The sequence below is a fragment of the Heterodontus francisci genome, chromosome 5, assembly GCF_036365525.1.
Source record: "Heterodontus francisci isolate sHetFra1 chromosome 5, sHetFra1.hap1, whole genome shotgun sequence".
Taxonomy (NCBI): Eukaryota; Metazoa; Chordata; class Chondrichthyes; order Heterodontiformes; family Heterodontidae; genus Heterodontus; species Heterodontus francisci.
Window position 1 is genome coordinate 33,490,723 of NC_090375.1, and position 19,696 is coordinate 33,510,418.

General features: G+C 41.3%; 1 protein-coding gene across 5 annotated transcripts in view; it reads right to left on the reverse strand.

Annotated features, from left to right (window-relative positions):
- Nucleotides 1-19,696, reverse strand: part of LOC137369804 (focal adhesion kinase 1) — a 717,355-nt gene that overhangs the window by 373,582 nt on the left and 324,077 nt on the right. For all 5 annotated transcript variants that reach the window (XM_068031302.1, XM_068031301.1, XM_068031300.1 and 2 more), the window contains one exon: nt 14,284-14,450. In XM_068031302.1, the coding sequence (XP_067887403.1) occupies nt 14,284-14,450 (167 nt within the window). The remainder of the gene's footprint in view (nt 1-14,283; nt 14,451-19,696) is intronic.

Here is a 19,696-nt window from a genome sequence, read left to right on the forward strand (position 1 = left end):
ATAGAAAATTGCAGGAAAGAGGAAGGAAAGCAAAGTGTAATTTTCCGTAAGCACCAAGCTTCTTTGAAGGCTATTCACCAGGATTATTGAAGACACCAGTATTATCATTTAGGCTTTCTCCAATATATTTTCACCGAAGGTGAAGGTGGAAACTATCGTCAAGCTAGACCACGTTATACAAACTGAATTAATAGTCAAAGTTACCCAAACTTAAAAACTTATTGATTAAAGCAAAAACATAAGTCAATTAATGAATAACACAATACTTATTGAGATGGCACTTAAAATTTGCCTACAAGTGCCAGAATAAACTAAGTAGCAATCACTTCATACAGACTAGTTATTTTGTTGCAAAATCTATCAAACTTAGATAAACTGAACACATGTAAGTAATAAGCTTGGGTCAACTATGTGAGATACGTTTCCGAATTCTATAGCTCAATTGTCAACCTCAAAGGGCGTACAAGGTATATCTCAAGTAGCATGCCCCAGTACCCCAGTTCTACCTTGGTATCACTGTACCACAGCTTGTATGAAGATGGCTCTTTTATAATTATGTGGACCATTCTGAATATAAACGAATAAGAGCCCACTATCAGCAAGGCTTTACCACGTTTTTGCATTATCAGCAGCATTAGTAAAGTGTCAGGAATTACTTTTGTTCCTGAACAGGAAGTTCAAACTGAACATTTGGCAAAAATAGTGCAGGTTATTGTATTGCCTATATCTGCTGTTCATTTTTTTTTTGACAGATGCTTGTAGCCTAAACCACAAGCTGATAATATTTGACCTGCTTTTTCATGTCTTGGAGATGTAAACCAAATGCAGTAAATGTTTCTTGTTCCCTTCTTAAGCAGGTAAAGTCACACTCCAGTTCAAAAGGAGCAAGGTCCTGCTAATGGCAGCAGTCTTCAGCACAAGGCACAAGAGAGGTATGTGACTAAGATCTAATAACCAACTGTCTGCAAGGGGTTAATCTGCTGCTTTCAAAATGTTGCACTCTGTTTTCTTAGTTTCTTGGAATGGAACTATTTGTTTTGATGAAACAAATGAGATTATCTGTGGGCATACAGTGTGCAGTCTTGAAATAAGATGGTGGAAAACATGAGCCTTAAATCCCTCTGACCCCCTACCCCTTCTCTGGAGTAAAGCAATTCTTTTTTTGGAGTAGTCAAGCAAATAAAATATTTAAATCTTCAACATATTTAACTTTGAATAACTGTACATGTAAAATACTTCATGATTACAATGCAAAATAGAGATAATTGCATTAACACGTAAAATAATTGCTCACATTTCATTCATCTATGCAAATAAAAATTCAACATTCACACACATCCGAGGATACTTCAAAATCCATCATGCTGCTTTCCACAGAGCGACAAACATAACCATACTCCTAATCTTTTAATGCTACATGGAAATGGCATAATAGCATCCACATCAAGATGAATCAGTAGGCACACAATTTGCTGAATAATTGCATTTTACCCTTCATCCCTGAACAGCATTTAATTAGACATATTCTGTCATTTAACAGGTTCTAATGAAGAGTAAATCTGAAAAATATGTTTTATGATTCTCGCAAATGCGTCAGTAAATTTATCACCTCCTAAGTTTGCATAATGATTGTGAAATAGTTACACGCACTAATATAAGCCAGATGTAATAATTTAAGAAACTAAAAACACACACACAACTAATATCTGCTAGAAAAATAATCTTTGAAATTTGTGTTTTTCAGAACACCTCCACACATACACAAGTATCATTTGTGCATTGTGCACATGCAATTGTAGCAGCCAGTTATGTTGCAATATACTGGGATGCTGCAGAAGGATAAGGCATAAAATTACATAGAACATTTGGCACAGAAGCAGACCATTTAGCCCAACTGGTCTGAGCTGGTGTTTATACTGTGCACAAAACTCCTCCCATTCCACCTACCTCATCTCAGCCTTTAAGCATAACTTTCAATTCTCTTTTCTCTATGTATTCATCTCATTTCTTTTGAAAGCATCTGAGCTATTTGTCTCAACCACTTCCTGTGCTGGTGAATTCCTGACACACACATACAGAGTTCCCCACACAATTGTATGCACAACGATTCATTACAATTTTTAAAAAATTTAACTGAAAATCTATCTTTTTCTTTGCCATTGTATTGGAGGAAGTTCCCAAAAATATATATACACTCAAAACAATGAGAGAAGTAGCTGCGGAGATAGTAGATGCATTGATTTTGACCTTCCAGAATTCCTTAGATTCTGGAACAGTTCCCAAGGATTGGAAGGTAGCAAACATAATCCTGCTATTTATAAAAGGAGGACGAGACAAAAACGGGGACAGTTAGCCTAACATCAATTGCAGGCAAAATGCTAGAATCTATTATTAGGGACATGGTAACAGGGCACTTAGAAAATTATATCATTCAGCAAAGTCAACATAGATTTATGAAAGGGAAATTGTGTTTAACAAATCTGTTGGCACTTTTGAGGATGTAACAATAAGATGGATAAGGGGGAAACAAGCGGATTTAGTGTATTTGGATTTTCAAAAAGCATTTGATAAGTTGTCACACAAGGGGTTATTACACAAAATTAGGATGCCTGGGATTGGGAGTAATATATTTGCATGGTTAATGGACAGAAAACAAGAATAGGAATAAACAGGACATTATCCGATTGGCAGACTGTGACATGCGGCGTACTGCATAGATCAGCACTTGGGCCTCAGCTATTTACAATCTACGTGAATGACTTAGACTGAGTGTCATATATTTAACAAAAACAAGAAATGCTGGAATCACTCAGCAGGTCTGGCAGCATCTGTGGAAAGAGAAGCAGAGTTAACGTTTCGGGTCAGTGACCCTTCTTCGGACCCGTTCCGAAGAAGGGTCACTGACCCGAAACGTTAACTCTGCTTCTCTTTCCACAGATGCTGCCAGACCTGCTGAGTGATTCCAGCATTTCTTGTTTTTGTTTCAGATTTCCAGCATCCGCAGTATTTTGCTTTTATTTTAGTGTCATATATTTAAATTTGCTGACAATACAAAGGTAGGTGGGAAAGTAAACGGTGAGGAGGACACAAAGAGGATACAGAGGAATGTAGACAGGTTGGACGAGTGAGCAAGAGCATGGCAGATTGAATACAATATGGTGAAGTGTAAAGCTAACCACTTTGCCAAGAATAACATAAAAAATGAATATTTTTGAATAGTGAGAGACTGGGAAATATGTGCAATCAAAAGGGAGACAAAAAGCAGGAAGCTACAGACCAGTTAGCTTAACATCAGTCATTGGGAAAATGCTAGAGTCCATTATTAAGGAAGAAATAGCAGAACATTTAGAAAAACATAATGCAATCAGAGTCAACATGGTTTCATGAAAGGGAAATCATGTTTGACAAATTTGTTAGAGTTCTTTGAGGATGTAACAAGCAGTGCGGATAAAGGGGAACCAGTAGATGTAGTATTTGGATTTTAGAAGGCGTTTGATGAGGTGCCACATAAAAGATTATTGCACAACATAAGAGCTCAGGGTATTGGGGGTAACGTGTTGGCATGGATCGAGGGCTGGCTAATACACAGAAGGTAGAGAGTCGGGATCAATGGGTCTTTTTCAGGTTGGAAAGCCGTAACTAGTGGGGTGCCACAAGGATCAGTCCTAGGGCCTCAACTATTTACCATCTATATTAATGACTTAGAGGAGGGGACAGAGTGTAGTGTATCCAAATTTGCTGACGATACAAAAATAGGTGGGAAGGCATGTTGTGATGAGGACACAGAGAATCTGCAAAGGGATATAAATAGGTTAAGTTAGTGGGCAAAAACTTGGCAGATGGTGTTCAATGTGGGAAATGTGAGGTCATCCACTTTGGTAGGAAGAATAAAAAGTCAGATTATTATTTAGATGGAGAAAGACTACAAAATACTGCAGTACAGAGGGATCTGGGTGTTCTTGTACATGAAACACAAAAGGTTAGCATGCAGGTGCAGCAAGTAATTAAGAAGGCAAATGGAAGCTTGGCCTTTATTGCTAGGGGGTTAGAGTTTAAAAATAGGGAAGTCCTGTTACAACTGTACAGGGTGTTGGTGAGGCCACACCTGGAGTACTGCGTACAGTTTTGGACTCCATATTTAAAAAAGGATATACTAGCATTGAAGGCAGTTCAGAAAAGGTTCACTAGGCTGATTCCTGTGATGAAGGGGTTGACTTATCAAGAACGGCTAAACAGGTTAGACCTTTATTCATTGGAGTTTAGAAGAATGAGAGGTGCTCTTATAGAAACATATAAGATTTTAAGGGGACTTGACAGGGTAGATGTGGAGAAGATGTTTTCACTAGTGGGGGAATCTCAAACTAGGGTACATAGTTACAGAATAAGGGGGCACACATTTAAAACTGAGATGTGAATGAATTTCTTCTCTCAGAGGGCGGTGAATCTCTGGAATTCTCTGCCTCAGAGAGATGTGGAGGCTAGGTCACGAAATGTATTTCATAGATTTTTGAAATCTCGGGGAGTCGAGGGTTAGGCGTAGCAGGCCCGAAAGAGGCGTTGAGGTCTGGGACAGATCAGCCATGATCTTATTGAATGGCGGGGCAGGCTTGAGGGGCTGAATGGCCTATTACTGCTCCTATTTGTTATGTTCTTATGACCTGTATGTCCTTGTAAATGCATCACAGAAAGTTAACATACAGATATAGCAAGCAGTTAGGAAGGCAATTGGTATGTTAGTTTTTGTAACAAAGGGATTGGAGTATAAGCGTAACAAAGTCTTACTGCAATTATACAGGGGTTGGTGAGGCAACACCTGGAGTACTGCGTGTAGTTTTGGTCTCATTACCTCAGGAAGGACAGACTTGCCCTGGATGGAGTGCAATCAAGGTTGTTTAGACTGGTTCCTGGGATTATGGGGTTGACCTATGAAGAAAGATCGAGTAGACTAGGCCTATATTCCCTGGAGTTTGGAAAAATGAGAACTGATCTCATTGAAACATATAAAATTCTTAAGGGTCTTGTCAGGGTATATACTGCGAAAATGTTTTCCCAGCTGGGGAATCTAGAACACGTGGTCACAGTTTCAGCATAAAGGGTCGGCCATCTAGGACTGAGATAAGGAGACATTTCTTCACTCAAAGAATTGTAAATCTTTGGAATTCTCTCCCGAGAGTGCCATGGATGCTCAGCTGTTGAGTATATTAGAGACAGAGGTTGATAGATTTTTGAATATTAAGGGAATTAGGGATATAAGGATAGTGCGAGAAGGTGGAGTTGAGGTAGAAGGTCAGCCCTGATCTTATCAAATGGTGGAGCAGGCTCGAAGGGCCAAAGGTCTACTCCAGCTCCTATTTCATATGTTTTTAAGTTCTTACACCATGTTCAATCAGGTAATGCAATTAATAAAATTTGATGAACAACCAGAACTTGCCCTGAAAAAATAATTTTGCACGCATGGAGTGCTTTTTAAAAAAATTCTTTCATGGGATGTGGGCGTCGCTGGCAAGGCCAGCATTTGTTGTCCAATCCTAATTGCCCTTGACAACTAAGTGGCATGCTAGGCCACTTCAGAGGGCAGTTAAGAGTCAACCACATTGCTGTGAATCTAGAGTCACATGTAGGCCAGACCAGATAAGGACAACAGATTCCCTTCCCTAAAGGACGTTCATGAACCAGACGGGTCTTTACAACAATCAACAATGATTTCATGCTTACTATTAGACGAGCTTTTTTTTTAAAGTTCCAAATTTATTTATTGAATTCAAATTTCACTATCTGCTACAGAGGGATTCAAACCCATGTCCCCAGATAGTTAGCCTAGGCATCTGGATTACTAGTCCAGTGACATTACCACTACGCCACCGCCTCCCGTCACTGTTGAATGAAGAATGTTCGAAACTTTTTTTTTATAATTAAAAAAAATTATAATATTTTAGCTTCAACCTTCATCCCATGGGTATGTCTCAATCTTGAATTTGCTCTCTGTACAAATTTTTTTAATTTATTTGCTTTCAATGCTTTTTGTTTCCTATACAGTTGGCTGTGAAAATCCTTAAATGTCATTGGCTGCATGGACAGTCTAATGACATCACTCCAGCTAAAAGCTGGGAAATCCTCTGTGAAGAACACTGCAATCTGCTGCAGTACCACTGTATGGTGATAGAGGTGACATTCTCACCAGAGAGAATGCTTGACCTCAGCGAGACTTACATCGAGGTCAGTGCCAAGGGCTCTTGCCTCGCTGCTGACCACAAACTCTGGGCACAGTGTCAGACCGCGGAAGAAATGGAAAGACTCAAATACACTGGAAATATGGTGTAGAAATAGAGATAGCAATTGACAGGAAGACAGCTGCTTAACTTTTTGTTAGCATATCAAAATCACTCAAAAAAGATAAAACATGTGGATAAAAGCAAAATACTGCAGATGCTGAGTCAGAGACCTGAAATTTTAACTCTACTTCTCTCTCCGCAGATGCTGTCAGACCTGCTGAGCATTTCCAGCACTTTCTGTTTTCTTAAACCATGTGGATATTGGAGTTACCTGACTCTTTCATCAGTGCAGTATCATTTGGTCCAATGTGCCTGTGCTGTCTTTTAGAAAGAGCTATCCAATTAGTCCAAATCCACAGCTCAGCAAATTGTTCCTTTTCAAGTATTTATGCAATTCTCTTTTTACAAGTTATCAAATCTGCTTCTACCATGCTTTCAGGCAGTGCATTCCAAGAAAAACTCACTGAGTAATTTTTTTTCCCATATGTCACTCTGGTTCTTTTGCTAATTACTTTAAACATTCAGTAACATTTTCAGAAAAAACACAGGCAGAGCTCTGGAAGCAAGTTGTCATATGTTTAAACGTCAGTCAAAGGGACCAAGAATGGTCTGATGACTACAGAGGCAAAATATAACAGCATGACGTGTCTTCAATGCTACAACAGGAAGAGGGCAAGTCAGAGGAGGTGAATTGTAGCTGAAAACGGAGGATGAGTGTAAGATAGCTAATAAACAGTATTTAGTAACTATCTTCCCCCTACTCACTAAAAAAAAGCAACAAGCCCTCAATAAACAGCAATAATCCAAGTAGAACTAACGCCAACATAAATGAGATTGAAATTAAAACAAATAAATGCTCAGGAATGGATGATATTCATTGCAGAAAGACGAAGGAAGAGAGTTTTGGAGCATGATTGTTATTAAGAAGGGATTTCCAGCAATTGGAAAAATGCTAATGTGAGCCGGAATTTTACATTGGGTGGAAGGCCCCGCCCACCGATCCAAAATTCGGGTGCGAGCCCGCCTCCACCGGGCCTGGGGAGCCACACTGGGATTTTACGTTCCCCAGGCCCTCAATCTGACTTGGGTGGGACTTCCACCTCCTTGAGGCCACTGCTGGGAGTGCACCCAGCCAACAGCAGGATCATGGACGTCGACCACGGAACAGAGGTAAGTCTTGGGGCCTCAGCGGGGACAATTGGCTGGGCCCTGGCGAGGCAAGGGGAGGTTGGTTGGGAGTGGGGGGGGAGCGGGTTGTTTTCAATGGAGGCTGTTGGGGCTTCGGGGGGGTCCCTCCATGGGGCACAGGGTGCCCGACAGGAGGATCCCCCCCCCCAACCCGCAAGGAGGCTGCCAAGTTTTACCTTGCGGCGTTCTGGTAGCCTGAGACACCTGATGGCCACTGAGAAAATACCAGTGGCGGTGGGAGGAGGCCCCTAAGTGGCAGTTAATTGGCCACTTGGCCTTGATTGGCCTGGGGCGGGCAGGCCATTTCTCGCTGCCGTCGCCCCTGGTAAAATTGCAACAGGGGCAGGAGGGGGTCGGGAACGCACACCCCTCCCATTCTATTTTATGCCCTACCACCAGCCGCTCCTGCGGCGTGGGGGAGGGCGTAAAATTCCAGCCATGGTGTCCATTTTTCAGGCAATTAACAAAGTCTTCCTTATAAACTTTGGTTCAGCAATGGTTTCTGAGAGTCTACAGATCGTACTTTGTTTCTCACCTCCCCTTTACCTTTCTTTCTGATTATCTTGAATACAATCTTGTTACAGTGTTGCTAATTAGTGAAAGTAATCCATCACTACCATAACCCTTCATAATCTTGAAGATCTTTATCAGGTAACCCAGACCCAATTTGCTCTACAAAAAATGTCAAGTTCTCAGTTCTTTTTCATAACTGCAGAGCTATTTAAGAGTTTTATATTTAGGTTGCAAGGAATCAGGTGTTTCAAGTACAAAATAGACATTTAGTCATAGATATTTTTGAAAGGAATGAAACTATTCTATTGAATAAAAATTATATAAAAGATAGCATAATTTGTTAAATGGAGTATGTTAGTTACTGCACACACTGGCAAAAAACGCAAGTGTTCCAGCAAAAGCTGTAACATAAACCATGAAGTAGTTTTTATTTTATTTATTTATTTAGAGATACAGCACTGAAACAAGCCCTTCGGCCCACCGAGTCTGTGCCGACCAACAACCGCCCATTTATACTAATCCTACATTAATCCCATATTCTCTACCACATCCTCACCATTCTCCTACCACTTACCTACACTAGGGGCAATTTACAATGGCCAATTTACCTATCAACCTGCAAGTCTTTTGGAGGTGAGAGGAAACCGCAGCACCCGGCGGAAACCCACGCAGACACAGGGAGAACTTGCAAACTCTGCACAGGCAGTACCCAGAACTGAACCCGGGTTGCTGGAGCTGTGAGGCTGCAGTGCTAACCACTGCGCCATCTTTCTAAAAAGATATTTATAAAACAAATTATAAATTATTGGTTGTAAACTAGTTGCACATGCATTCTACTACCAGTGACATTTTAATATTTATCAGGAGCCTGACGCAGTGTAATGTGGCTTTAAGTTGTAACAATCACAAGTTTAGCTGAATGCTGCACTTGTGTCTTATTTTAATCGACAGGCAGCAGAGTCAGCACTTCTATAAACTAGGGCAGTTAGCCCAGATAAGAATATGGGCAACATAAATAAATTTGGTTGAATTCTTTTGGTCGATTTTCTTAATCTGAAAATAACACAGCTTCACAGACAGCAAGTAACATTGAGAATTTTAATGCAACATTTAGCGCTCAATCTGCTCTTTGGTGTGCCCAACCCATATGCACACACACACACACACACACGTACATATAACATATATATACACACACACACAAACTCACATAGAACTTGGTTCAGATTTATAAGTTTTCTCAATCTAAGATTTTCATCTCTTGAAATATGTGTCTCCTCTGGTTTCTCCTTAACAGTTTCTTATGATTGTTGGCTCATTGCAACAGAAATGTTTTGTAATGAAGGTGCTCTGTTCTTAACATGTTTTGAGGTCTTGTGATAAAGATTGTGGATATTGGTTCATTTGGAGAACTGAAAAGATTCCATGGACGTGTTTTTTTTCTACAAGGGTCACTGGGAAGACACTTGAGGTTTTGCTCGAGAACAAACCTTTACTTGATGTCACATGCCTTAAGCTAAATGAACAACAGAAGCCTTGGTGACTTGGGGAAGATGTTTACTGAGAAATAACATGTCAAGATTTATGGTGGTCAGGAGGTTTTGACTTTCTGGATCGGGTGTGGACTGTTTTGCATGTCAGTTGGGTTTGTAGCCTGCTGAAAGAAACACCCAGCTCATCTTTCTCTAGCTCTTTGAGAGACCCTGCAAAAAAATCCAGTGTGTGAAAGCTAAAACCCTTGATGCCATATTTTTCCTGAGAAGCTCCTGGAAAGCCTGCCAGATTAATTCCAGATGCCACCTGAAAAGAACTGCTCCAGAAAAGATTCCAGTGACCCGTCTATGTGTACTCGGACACCAGACTGTATGCCATTTGGGACACAACATATCATACTTTTTCTTCAAGAATTAACAAGTCTTTTTTTTTGTAAAAGGAATCTGCGAAGAAAATTTCTTTATTTGTTTTTATCTAACTGGTGTGTGTGTGTGTGTGCGCGTGTGTGCGTGCGCACGCGCGTGTGTGTGTTTGGTATCTAGAAGGGAACATCTATTTACATTCATATTTCAAACTGTGTGTTAATGCTTTGCATCTTTACTGGATAAGTCTTGCTTTATAATAAACTGATAATTTAGCTGTTTATTAAAGAAACCTGGTTGGTGTGTTTTATTCTGGGATAAAGAGGAGCGTATATGACTGACCCTATCAGTAACTGGTGTTATGAAAGTGCTTCTATTTTTTTGCAATTTTTTTTTGAGGACTTGTATTTTAGAATTATGGATATTGGTTCATTTGGGAAAACTGAAAAGATTCCATGTATTTTTTTTTTTACAAGGGTCACTGAGAGGTCTTGCTTGAAAACAAACCTTTACTGGATATCACATGCCTTAAGCTCAATAAACAACAGAAATATTGGTGACTTGCGGGAGATGTTTACAGAGAACTGACGTGTCAAGATTTATGGTGGTCAGGAGGATTCGCTTTTGGGATACTGTTTTGGTTCAGCTGGGGTGTGGACTGTGTTGAAAGTAGTTGGGTTTGTAGTCTGCTCAAAAACACCCAGCTCCTCTTTCTCTACCTCTTTGAAAAAACCTTGTGAATCCAGTGTGTGATAGCTAAAACCCCTGATGCCGCATTTCTCCTGAGAAGCACCTGGAAAGCCTGCCAGATTACTTTTCGACACAGCCTGAAAAGAACTACATGTACTCGGAAGCTAGACTATATGCCATTTTTAGGAGTCAACATATCTCATCCTTTTTTTCTTCAAGAATTAGCAAGTATTTGGCAAAAGTACTGGTTTTTGTCTTTTTTAGACCTCTTCAGAGAGAGAATTTCTTTATTTTATTTTCTCTTTAACCAGTATGTGTGTGTGTTGGGTATTTAAAAAGGGAACTTTCATATTTCAATCTGTGTGTCAATGCTTTGCTTCTTTACTGGATAAGTCTTGTTTATAATAAACTGATGAATTTTGTTGTTTAGTAAAGAAACCTGGTTGGTGTATTTTATTCTGGGATAAAGAGTAGAGTATATGATTGATGTATCGGTAACTGGGTAAACATTTAAATATACAAGTAAACAGGATATATTCCTTTATTCAGTGTCACTATGCAGGAGTTGAAAAAATAATTCTCATCACTATACTCTGGTTTACTGTATTGTGTCATGTACATCATCTCCTCTGCCTGTGTAAGTGGATGAATAAGATCAGTTTGTGGTAATGACCTTGAATTACTAGACAAATTTATTGAGCCTATAAGCGAATAAATGAACAAACAGTGGTCATATAAATTACAAATTCTTACTAATTTTCTCCAAGTGGTAGAAGTAAAAAGATGCATTTCCTGCACTAATCCTCAACACAAGACTGATTGTCGAAATACTTATAGCATGGCTATTTAATACCATGGAGTTCTATGAGTAGGCTGGTACTTGGATGGCTTCAGTCTGACTAGAAAGATGAGCAAAGGCAGCCAACATAGAGATACAAATCAGTAGCTCCTGTCCCTGTTGCTCTCTCAACCTGATTTTGGTCTATATAAATATCAATGTATCAATGAAACATATTACTTTAATCAGATTCCTCGGATGGTGCTTCAATTGAACAACTTGAGCTGTTTCTGAAACATCTATTGATCTGTTCCAGTCACTTAAATTAGCCTGTGATTTCATGATCTCCAGCATCTGTAGCCAATCATGAGGAGCGCTGCCAAACAGAATAATACTTATGGCTGTGTTCAAGAGTCTCTGTCATATTAGATTATCCTTTATCCACAGGAACATGTTACTGATGCATATTAATGCAATTGGCTTGCCAGACCGTTAAGTAGATTCTCTATGGCTGCTATGCTGTAAGATTCTATAACAGCAATATGATACAAAAAGAAAATAATCAATGAATTGTTACAGCGCAGAAGACAGACATTTGGCCCATTGTGCTGGACTGGCTCTCCGAGTGAACAATTCCCTTAATGCCACTTAATAAGGCCAGAAATTACAGCTAAAGGACGTGCAGAACTGCTAAGCAAAATGCTTCTAGTCCTAGGTGACAACATAGTTCCAATTTTTTAAAAAGGGCAACAAGGAAGAGCCTTTAACTATAGGCCCATTAATTTGATTTCAATCATTGGGAAGATTCTCAAAGGTTATAACTGGAACCGCTCTAGATCACCACACAGGTAAAAAAAGGCCTCACCTGACACAGCTTCTGGAAAAGAATGATGTGTCTTACAATCATCAGATTTTTTTTGAACTCAATTGATGAGATGAAGGGAATTAATAGTAATCTACTATGACGGATTGAAAATTTGCTGCAAGTCCATAGGGACAAATTTGTAGCCAATGGATTTGGATTTGCTTGGAGACCAGCTACTGGTGGTGTCCACAGGGATGAATGATAGTTAAGAACAAAGATCTTATCTTCATTAATGACCCAAATGTCCAATTGCTTATCGGCAGGCAGCCCCTCAGCAACACCATCTGAAAACACAGCATCCGTGTTCGTATGTCGCGAATGACACCCAATTCTACCTCACCGCCACCTGTCAACTCCTCCAAACAAACAACAAAGAACGAAGAACAGTACAGCACAGGAACAGGCCAGTCGGCCCTCCAAGCCTGCGCCAATCTTGATGCCTGCCTAAACTAACAACTTCTGCACTTCCGGGGCCCATATCCCTCTATTCCCTTCCTATTCATATATTTGTCAAGATGTCTCTTAAACGTCGCTATCGTATCTGCTTCCACCACATCCCCTGGCAGCAAGTTCCAGGCACTCACCACCCTCTGTGTAAGAAACTTGCCTCGCACATCCCCTCTGAACTTTGCCCCTCTCACCTTAAACCTATGTCCCCTCGTAACTGACTCTTCCACCCTGGGAAAAAGCTTCTGACTATCCACTCTGTCCATGCCTCTCATAACTTGGTAAACCTCTATCATGTCGCCCCTCCACCTCCGTCGTTCCAGTGAAAACAATCCGAGTTTTTCCAACCTCTCCTCATAGCTAATGCCCTCCAGACCAGGCAACATCCTGGTAAACCTCCTCTGTACCCTCTCCAAAGCCTCCACGTCCTTCTGGTAGTGTGGCGACCAGAATTGCACGCAATATTCTAAGTGTGGCCTAACTAAGGTTCTGTACAGCTGCAACATGACTTGCCAATTTTTATACTCTATGCTCCGACCGATGAAGGCAAGCATGCCGTATGCCTTCTTGACAACCTTATCCACCTGCGTTGCCACTTTCAGTGACCTGTGGACCTGTATGCCCAGATCTCTCTGCCTGTCAATACTCCTAAGGGTTCTGCCATTTACTGTATACCTCCCACCTGTATTAGACCTTCCACAGTCGCTAAATTGTCAAACTGTTTAAAATTTGCTTGTCTGATATCCAGTACGAGATGAGCAGAAATTTCCTCCAAGTAAATACTGCAAAGATCGAAGCCATTGTCTTCAGTCCCCACTACAAACTTTGTTCTCTAGCCACCGAATCCATCCCTCTCCCTGACAACTGTGTGAGGCTGAACCAGACTGTTTGTAACCTTGGTATCATATTTGGCCCTGAGACGCGCTTCCAACCACATAGCCGCGCTATTACTAAGACCGCTTACTTCCACCATTGTAAGATCACCCAACTCCGCCCCAGCCTCAGATCATCTGCTACTGAAACACTCATCCATGGCTTTGTTACCTCGAGACTTGACTGTTCCAAAGTACCATCCTTCATAAACATGAACTGCCTGTATCCTAACTTGCACCAAGTCCCATTCACCGATCACCCCTTTGCTAGCTGACCTTATACTAGCTCCCGGTCCAGCAACACCTCTATTTTAAAATTCTCATCCCTGTTTTCAAATCCCTCCATGGCCTCACCTGTCCTATCTCTAATATCTCCTCCTGCATCTCTGCAGTCGTTCAATTCTAGGCTCTTGTACATCCCCAATTCTGTTTTTCCACCATTGGCGACTGTGCCTTCAGCTGCCAAAGCCCTTTGCTCTGGAATTCCCTCCTGAAACCTCTCCACCTCTCTTTCCTCCTTTAAGACACTCCTTAAAAATCTAGCTCTTTACCCAAGCTTTTAGTTATTAGTCCTAATATCTCTTTACATGGCTGGGTTTCAAATTTTGATTAATAACCCTCCTGTGAAGCACCTCCAGTTGTTTGACATTGATGTTTGTTAAAGGCATTACATAAATGCAAGTTGACTATGAACCAAAGTAACCAAAGGTCATAGTGACCTTGTATCTTAATGATTTGATTTCTGTTTTGTCATTGTTACACTGTATCCATTAGATTGTGTATAATTTGAAAGTTTTTTTACCTCCATTCCTCAGCAGGATGATGCTGTTCATATTTTTCACGTACATGTGAAACGCCCATATCTGGATGCAGCCAGTGGACCTCTTCTGAGTGCATATGACTGAGTCGAATTCCAAAGCATGCCACATTTTTAACTTTGTGAGAGTCTACAATCTTCTGAATAATACCCTGAAACGTGACATAGATGTGCAATTAGATTGAATGATCCAAAATAGCCAAAGAAAAATCTGACAACAGCTAAAACTGTCCAGCTTACATATCAATATAATAAAAGCAAAATACTGCATATATTGGAAATCTGAAATAAAAACAAGAAATGCTGGAAATACTCAGCAGGTCTGGCAGCATCTGTGGAGAGAGAAGCAAAGTTAACATTTCAGGTCAGTGACCCTTCATCAGAATATTATATAGCTTACAGATCAATTTTGAAATCAACTCATTCTGCCTAACATACTTATCGGAAAAGTTAATCAGGTTGTGGCCCTTTCTCCAGAAAAGGGAAGGCTGAAAGGTGACCCAATAGAGGTCTTCAAAATTACAATGGGTCTTATAGGGTAGAAAAGATGCTATTTGTAGGGGAAACAAAATACTCGGGGCCTGAAATGCAAGATAGTCTTTGCTTGAGTCGCTTTAAACAGGCTCCAGAAGCTGGCCGAGCGCGTCTACCCTGAGGCACAGTGTGGCTTTCGTGCAGAGAGATCGACCATTGACATGCTGTTCTCCCTTCGTCAGATACAGGAGAAATGCCGCCAACAACAGATGCCCCTCTACATTGCTTTCATTGATCTCACCAAAGCCTTTGACCTCGTCAGCAGACGTGGTCTCTTTAGACTACTAGAAAAGATGGGATGTCCACCAAACTACTAAGTATCATCACCTCATTCCATGACAACATGAAAGGCACAATTCAGCATAGCGGCACCTCATCAGACCCCTTTCCTATCCTGAGGGGCGTGAAACAGGGCTGTGTTCTCACACCCATACTGTTTGGGATTTTCTTCTCTCTGCTGCTCTTACCTGTGTTCAAGTCTTCAGAAGAAGGAATTTTCCTCCACACAAGATCAGGGAGCAGGTTGTTCAACCTTGCCCGTCTAAGAGCGAAGACCAAAGTACGGAAAGTCCTCATCAGGGAACTCCTCCTTGCTGACGATGCTGCTTTAACATCTCACACTGAAGAGTATCTGCAGAGTCTCATCGACAGGTTTGCGGCTGCCTGCAACGAATTTGGCCTAACCATCAGCCTCAAGAATACGAACATCTTGGGACAGGACGTCAGAAATGCTCCATCCATCAATATCGGCGACCACGCTCTGGAAGTGGTTCAAGAGTTCACCTACCTGGGCTCAACTATCACCAGTACCCTGTCTCTAGATGCAGAAATCAACAAGCGCATGGGAAAGGCTTCCACTGCTATGTCCAGACTGGCCAAGAGAGTGTGGGAAAATGGCACACTGACACGGAACACAAAAGTCTGAGTCCTCAGTACCTTGCTCTATGGCAGCGAGGCCTGGACAACGTATGTCAGCCAAGAGCGACGTCTCAATTCATTCCATCTTCGCTGCCTCCGGAGAATACTTGGCATCAGGTGGCAGGACCATATCTCCAACACAGAAGGCCTCGAGGCGGCCAACATCCCCAGCTTATATACACTACTGAGTCAGCAGCGCTTGAGATGGCTTGGCCATGTGAGCCGCATGGAAGATGGCAGGATCCCCAAGGACACATTGTACAGCGAGCTCGCCACTGGTATCAGACCCACCGGGCGTCCATGTCTCCGCTTTAAAGACGTCTGCAAACGCAACATGAAGTCCTGTGACATTGATCACAAGTCGTGGGAGTCAGTTGCCAGCGATCGCCAGAACTGGCGGGCAGCCATAAAGGCGGGGCTAAAGTGTGGCGAGTCGAAGAGACTTAGCAGTTGGCAGGAAAAAAGACAGAAGCGCAAGGGGAGAGCCAACTGTGAAACAGCCCCGACAAACACATTTTTCTGCAGCACCTGTGGAAGAGCCTGTCACTCTAGAATTGGCCTTTATAGCCACTCCAGGCGCTGCTCCACAAACCACTGACCACCTCCAGGCGCTTACCCATTGTCTCTCAAGATAAGGAGGCCAAAGAAGACGAAGAAGTCATCAATAAATCCAAAACATTTTATCCAAAGAGTGATAAGAATGTATCAATGAGGCATATAGCATAAACCATTTAAGGGGAAGCTAGATAAGCCCATGAGGAAAACGGAATAGAAGGATATGCTAGTAGGGTTAGACGCAGAGCAGTGAGAGGATAAACGCCGGCATATATCAGTTGGGCTAAATAGCTGTTTCTGGCTCTCGATTCTATGTAGGAGTAGTGGTTGACTCATGCACCCTTCCCTAATATAGACAGGATGGTATCTTCCTTCCAATCTTTGGGAACAATCGCAGAGTAAGTGATCAGGAGAGTGAATTCAGAAATAAGGCTCGAGCTAGTGGCATATTTCATCATTGTGAAGTAGTGTCAACTCCAGCAGCTGGAAATTTCCTTGGTTGTTTTGTGGGAGCTTTGATTTCATCACATTGGATGAGGATTCTAGCACATCCTGAGATGAAGGAGGTCCAACATGTAACACACCCAAACAGGCAACGAAATAGTTTGTGCAGGCATTGAAATATTCTGACATTTTGAATAGTTTCTTTCTCCAATGAACTGGAAATTTGAAGTTTGATTAGAACATAATTGGCCAGTTACTGAGAGCCTTGAAATGCTTTAACAGCCTCCTTCTAATTTTGAGCATCACTGATGATATCCTGCCTGATATATTTTCTAGACTGCAGAAAAACAGATATTTAACTGCTATTTACTAATTGACACTTCACAAAAGAACATATACAACATATACTGTACAAAACAAAGAGAGTTATGTCATCACGCAGGCAAAGCAGTCAATCACAATGAAGAATTCTAACAGAAAACAAACCATGAAGTAATCTAATCATTTTACAGAGTCGCTTGCAATGCCAGCATTTGTGACCCATCCCTAATTGCCCTCGAGAAGATGTTGATAGGCTTCATGCTTAGACCACTGAAATTCATGTGTGACTTGAACATGATTGTGATCCCATGCGTCTACTGGCCTGGTCCTTCTAGGTGACTGAGGTCACGGGTTTGGGAGGTTCTGTCAAAGAAAATAGGCATATTCCAGCAGAATGTACTAATGCCCAGATTTAGTGCTCAGCAGTGTAGTATGCCATTGACCTTGAAGAAAACTACCTACAAAGATCTAGCGATCTCTGTGGCCTGGATTTCATCTTTACCGACATTAATTTCATTCTGGTGTCAGCTATAGATCTCTGGCGTCCAGCAACAGTTATGTCATCATGCAGGTAAAGCAATGAATCACAATGAACAATTCTCACAGAAAGCAAATCATGAAGTAAAAAAGTTCTTCACATTCTAATCATTTTACAGAGGGAAATGAAGATTGAGACATACACATGGGAGTAAGGAAGAAGCTGAAATATAAAACAAACTTTAATAAAAGATTAAAAATCTATGGATTTTTTTCAGCGTAATAGAAAAATTTGGCATTCCAAAAATGGGTTCTTTTCAAAGCCAGGGAGGTTTTTGAGCAGTAATTGTGATTTAGTACACTGTTTTAAGAACCCAGATACAGCTCATTCAACAAGTTGTAACTTTTTCAAGGGTTTTTACAGTGAGACAAAAGGCGTAATGGGCCTTTTTCAGGTTGGAAAGACATAACTAGTAGAGTGCCACAACGATTAATCCTTGGGCCTCAATTATTTACTATCTATATTAATGACTTGGAGGAGGGGGCAGAGTGTAATATATCCAAATTTGCTGACAATACAAAGATAGGTGGGAGGGCATGTTGTGATGAGGACATCTGGAATCTGCAAGGGGATATAGACAGGTTGAGTGAGTGGGCAAAAACTTGGTAGATGGAGTTTAATGTAGGAAAGTGTGAGGTCATGAACTTTGGTAGGAAGAATCAAAAGGCAGATTATTATTTAAATGGAGACTCCAAAAGAATGCAGCAGAGAGGGATCTGGGTGTTCTTGTACATTAAACACAAATAGTTAGCATGCAGGTACAGCAAGTAATTAGGAAGGCAAATGGAATTTTGGCCTTTATTGCTAGGGGGTTGGAGCTATGGGAAGTCTTGTTACAACTGTACAGGGTGTTGGTGAGGCCGCACCTGCAGTACTGTGCTGGAGTTTTGGTCCCCGTATTTAAGAAAGGATACACTGGCATTGGAGGCAGTTCAAAAGAGATTCACTAGGCTGATTCCTGGGATGAAGGAGTTGACTTATCAAGAACGGCTAAACAGGTTAGGCCTTTATTCATTAGAGTTTAGAAGAATGAAGGGTGATCTTATTGAAACATACAAGATTCTGAGGGGGCTTGACAGGGTAGATGTTGAGATGATGTTTCCACTAGTGGGGGAATCTCAAACTAGGGGACATAGTTACAGAATAAGGGGACACTCATTTAAAACTGAGATGCGAAGGAATTTCTTCTCTCAGAGGGTTGTGAATGTCTGGAATTCTCTATCCCAGAGAGTTGTGGAGGCTAGATCACTGAAAGTATTTAAAGGGGAGGTACAGAGATTTTTGAAATATCAGGGAGTTGAGGGCTATGAGGAGCTGGCACGAAGGAAGAGTTGAGATCTGGGGCAGATCAGCCATGATCTCACTGAATGTCGGGGCCGGCTTGAGGGGTTGAATGGCCTACTCCTGCTCCTATTTCTTATGTTCTTCTGCAAGTTCACATCAAATCAAGTGATTTCTAAGATTTCCATCTGCGAGGTGTCACGAGAGTTTTCTTTTTTTATTTGAAAGTTTAGAATTCTGTGTGTTTTTACAAGGCTACGAAAAAGGATTTTCTGTGAACACTGAATGCTCAAACTTGGTGTTTGAACAGAGTACACAGACTGCAAGACACCAGTTTGCAAACAGCAAGGGAAATGACAGGTCACAGGACTTGATTGTTAGAGTTTCAGTTTTTCTTTTGCAGTATGAGGACCAGTGAACTGGACAGGCAGGAGGCAGAATAAATTGGCTGGGATCTTTTTTTTTGCAAACCAGAGAAAAAGACCTCACCCTGAAAAAGAAGGTGTGCCTCTCCTGTAAGAAGAAATTCTACATTTGAGGTGGTGGCTGAGGTCTGCCTGGAGAGAGAAAAAGACCCCTGGAGAGAAAAAGACCCAGGAAAAGAGGAGTTGCTGCTCTCTGTGGAGAAAGTCTCCTTTGCTGAAAGGAAGCCCTGCATTTTAAAAGGTAGCAGACTCCTATTGCCTCCAGTCTCTAAAAAATCTCTGCCTCAGGAGTGATTCCTGTTGCCTGTTATGTCTTGGGAGATCCTGAAAGCTCAAGAAAGCTTCTATGGCTAGACTATTTCAAAACCCAAGTAGACCAGTT